General features: G+C 36.3%; 1 protein-coding gene across 7 annotated transcripts in view; it reads right to left on the minus strand.

The window, feature by feature from the left end:
• Positions 1–3,539, minus strand: part of LOC144960010 (uncharacterized) — a 147,985-nt gene that overhangs the window by 27,563 nt on the left and 116,883 nt on the right. For 4 of the 7 annotated variants that reach the window (XM_078892949.1, XM_078892950.1, XM_078892947.1 and 1 more), the window contains exon 6: positions 1,001–1,059. The exons of the other annotated variants lie outside the window; for them this stretch is intronic. In XM_078892949.1, the coding sequence (XP_078749075.1) occupies positions 1,001–1,059 (59 nt within the window). The remainder of the gene's footprint in view (positions 1–1,000; positions 1,060–3,539) is intronic. 7 annotated transcript variants of the gene reach the window in all.

Raw genomic sequence — 3,539 nt, forward strand, 5'->3', positions numbered from 1 at the left:
CATGGTGAGACTATAAAATAATAATAACATACTCTATACAAAAATGTTATCATATAATGCAACTGGTATGGTAATCGGAGTCTTGATTTAAGGGATAAAATTAATGGGAATAAAATAATGCAAGCAAGACGCCTAGAGCATGGTTGGAAGTGAAAATAAATGGGAGAGTGAAAATTGGTCTTTAGAATGTATGTAATTGCTTGCTTATTAATTCATTGATCAAAAGTAAATTTTTGGTTGTTAATTATTTGTCATATTGATAATAATAATAATAATAATAATAATAATAATAATAATAATAATAATAATAATAAAATAATAATAATAATAATAATAATAATAATAATAATAATAATAATAATAATAATAATAATAATAATAATAATAATAATAATAATTAGGCTTAGAGTAAAAGTAACCTTGTGCGGCTATGTGGTCTTGTGGTATGACACTCGCTTTCGATCGAAGGTCCTGGGTTTGAGCCTCGCTCGGCCCAAGGTTGAGTCCTTGGAGAAGGCTCTACCTCACTTGTGTAAAATGAGTACCTGGCCGTTAACAATGTCTCTGTACGAAAAATTATAACATCGCCTAACAGGCTCGTCATGTCCCGTCCTACATGTTAAGTGTTGCAGTTGACCAGGGACCCCTTGTAAAGCGATTTAAGCACATTTAGTGGATATTGCGCTATATAAAAGCTCATTTTTAATCCGTGTAAACTACGGATATAGGAATGAGATTAGCGAAGAGTAGCGTCCCTTGATTGGACGTCACCCATAGTCTGTGACGTCACCGGCGGAAAAGTTATAAGAGAGAGAGAACGTCATGTTGGTTATGTGCATGCGTCTCTCGTCCTCGCTTCCGGTGAAAGCGGCTTGAGACACTTCAAAACCAAATTGACGTTCTCTCTGTAAGGTGACGTCCAATCAAGGACGCTACTCTTCCGCTAATCTCATCCCTATAAGTCGGTGTTAGGGTTGAAGGAGTTTAAGTGTAGACTTACCATAGACGCTGAGTTCGGCTACAGACAGCAATTCCCCGTGCGGAGTAATGGCGCTGCACCTGTGGGAAAGGAAGGAAACAGTAAATCCTTTTTAAACGGCAGGAGTCAATGGGAGCAATCTATATTTGTGACCCCTCGCCTCAAAACGGTAATTATGTCGGATGGTTTAGATGCATGAAAATTGAATTTATAACCAGAAATATCAGATTTTGGTTGAGTTTAAATAAATGTTTTATGATGGGAATTAATATCATATTTGAAGGTACCAGTACCAATACATCAAAATTTTGACCAGTTTAGCAGTAATTTTGGGTTTTTGAGTATCTGTTGATCCCGGCATAATACCGTTTTGAGACGATGGGTCACATTTATGTTTTCGTCCAACCGAGTCATCGATCACATGATTGATTGGACATTTCTCAATAAATGTAAACTCACTGCTGTGTTTATTGAAAGTTGTAAACATACCCATGTGTCATGCTGAGCAAATGACCAATTGGATTCAATAGTCTGATGTCACGTCGCCCAGCAACGGTGAGCAGCGTGGTTCTAAACAAAGAAAATCGGTACTTTTTATTCTTCATGCTGGCTAGAACTTTTACAGTCACTTGTGTACTCTTCAATATATTCTAATCTGACAACATGTATCAAAATATATATTTTTTCTCTCACCGTACTCAGGTGTAAAATGAGTACATGGCCGTTAACCAACGTTGTCTCTCTCTGTCCGAAAAACAAAATATTGGAATATCGCCTAACAGCGTCCATAATGTCCTGTCCTAAATGATAAATATTGCCGTTGGCCAGGGATTCCTTGTAAAGCGCTTACTTTGAGCACGTTAGTGGATATTGCGCTATATAAAATTCAAATTTTTCTTTCTTTTTTTTACATACATTTTCCTCAACCTGGTGCTGATATGTGACCCCTCGTCTCAAAACGGTATTATGTCGGGATGGACCAGATGCTAAAAAGTCAAATTATAGTTAAAACATGGTAAAACATATCAATTATTGGTATTTAGCACAGTATAATATGATAGTCCTCTATAAAGCATATAAACTCAACTTAAGTCTGAATTTTCTGGCTACACATTCCATTTCAGCATCTTAATCATCCCGACTTAATACAGTTTTGAGACGAGAGTCACATATGACCTAAATGTGTTTGCAAGGGCCGTAAAACCCTTAAAAACAAAACAAACAAAAAACGACCACCTGTACTCCGACTCATCTTCACACGAAAGGTTTTTGATGACGATGTTGAATTCCACGTGTTCGTGCTGGACCGTGATGCGTGCTGCACTCTTGACTTGAGATTGGGCTGGACCTTCTCGCTAAAGTGGGACCTGGGTTGGACCAAATGTAACGTTTTATAGATAGAATGCGCTTGGCCAAGGAGTTCACAACATGCCATCCGGAAGTACAACGGACCAACACACAAACTATGTGTTAACCATGAACTTTTATAAGTCTGGTTAATACAGTTTAGTGAAACAACTCACAAACGCGGATGGCAAAAACAATAACAAAGGCCTAGTGACGTCATCTGCATACTATCTATATAATCGGTACTGGTGGGCATTCTGTATTATGAATAGTAAATATCGACATTAATAAATTAGGGAGTATAAATAGTGGACGTAAATTTAAAAAAATATCATACACACACACACACACTCACATACACACAAACACACATATATAAATATATATATATATATAATATATATATATATATATCATATATATATATAATACATACACAGAGTGTGTGTATGTGTGTATGTGTGTGAGAGAAATAGAAAAGAATGAGAGGAGAGAGAGAAAACAAGAGAGAGAGAAAGAGAGTAGAGAGAGAAAAGAGAGAGACAGAGAGAGATAGAGAGAGAGAATGGAGAGAGAGAACGGAGAGAGAGAGAGAGAGAGAAAGAGAGAGGAGGGAGATAAAGGAGAGGGGGAAAGAAAAATAAACAAACAAAAAGAGAGAGATAGAGATAGATAGATTGATCGTTGATATAGATAGATAGATAGATAGAGTAGATAGATAGATAGATAGATAGATAGATAGATAGATAGATAGATAAGATAGATAGATATAGATATATAGATAGATAGATATTTATGAGTGTTGGTGGGTACTTGTAGTACGAAAGTGCTCGATAATGGTGGTTAGAGCTAATATATAAATGTAAATTTTCACTCACATTATTCTTGCCAAGACGATTCGTTTCAGTGTTCCCACCTCATCAGTCGGCATAATCCATTTGGATTATGCCGACTGATGAGGTGGGAACACTGAAACGAATCGTCTTGGCAAGAATAATGTGAGTGAAAATTTACATTTATAGATAGATAGATAGATAGATAGAGAGAGAGAGAGAGATAGATAAATAGATAGAGAGATAGAGAGAGAGAGAGAGAGAGAGAGAGAGAGAGAGAGAGAGAGAGAGAGAGAGAGAGAGAAGGATAGAGAAAAGATTTAATGTTTTATCTATCAATACAGATGAAACATAAAAGATATACGTTGCCCATCTCATTT

This window comes from Berghia stephanieae, chromosome 14 (assembly GCF_034508935.2).
Source record: "Berghia stephanieae isolate SIO BIC M18660-M18661 chromosome 14, UCSD_Bste_1.3, whole genome shotgun sequence".
NCBI classification, from domain to species: Eukaryota; Metazoa; Mollusca; class Gastropoda; order Nudibranchia; family Aeolidiidae; genus Berghia; species Berghia stephanieae.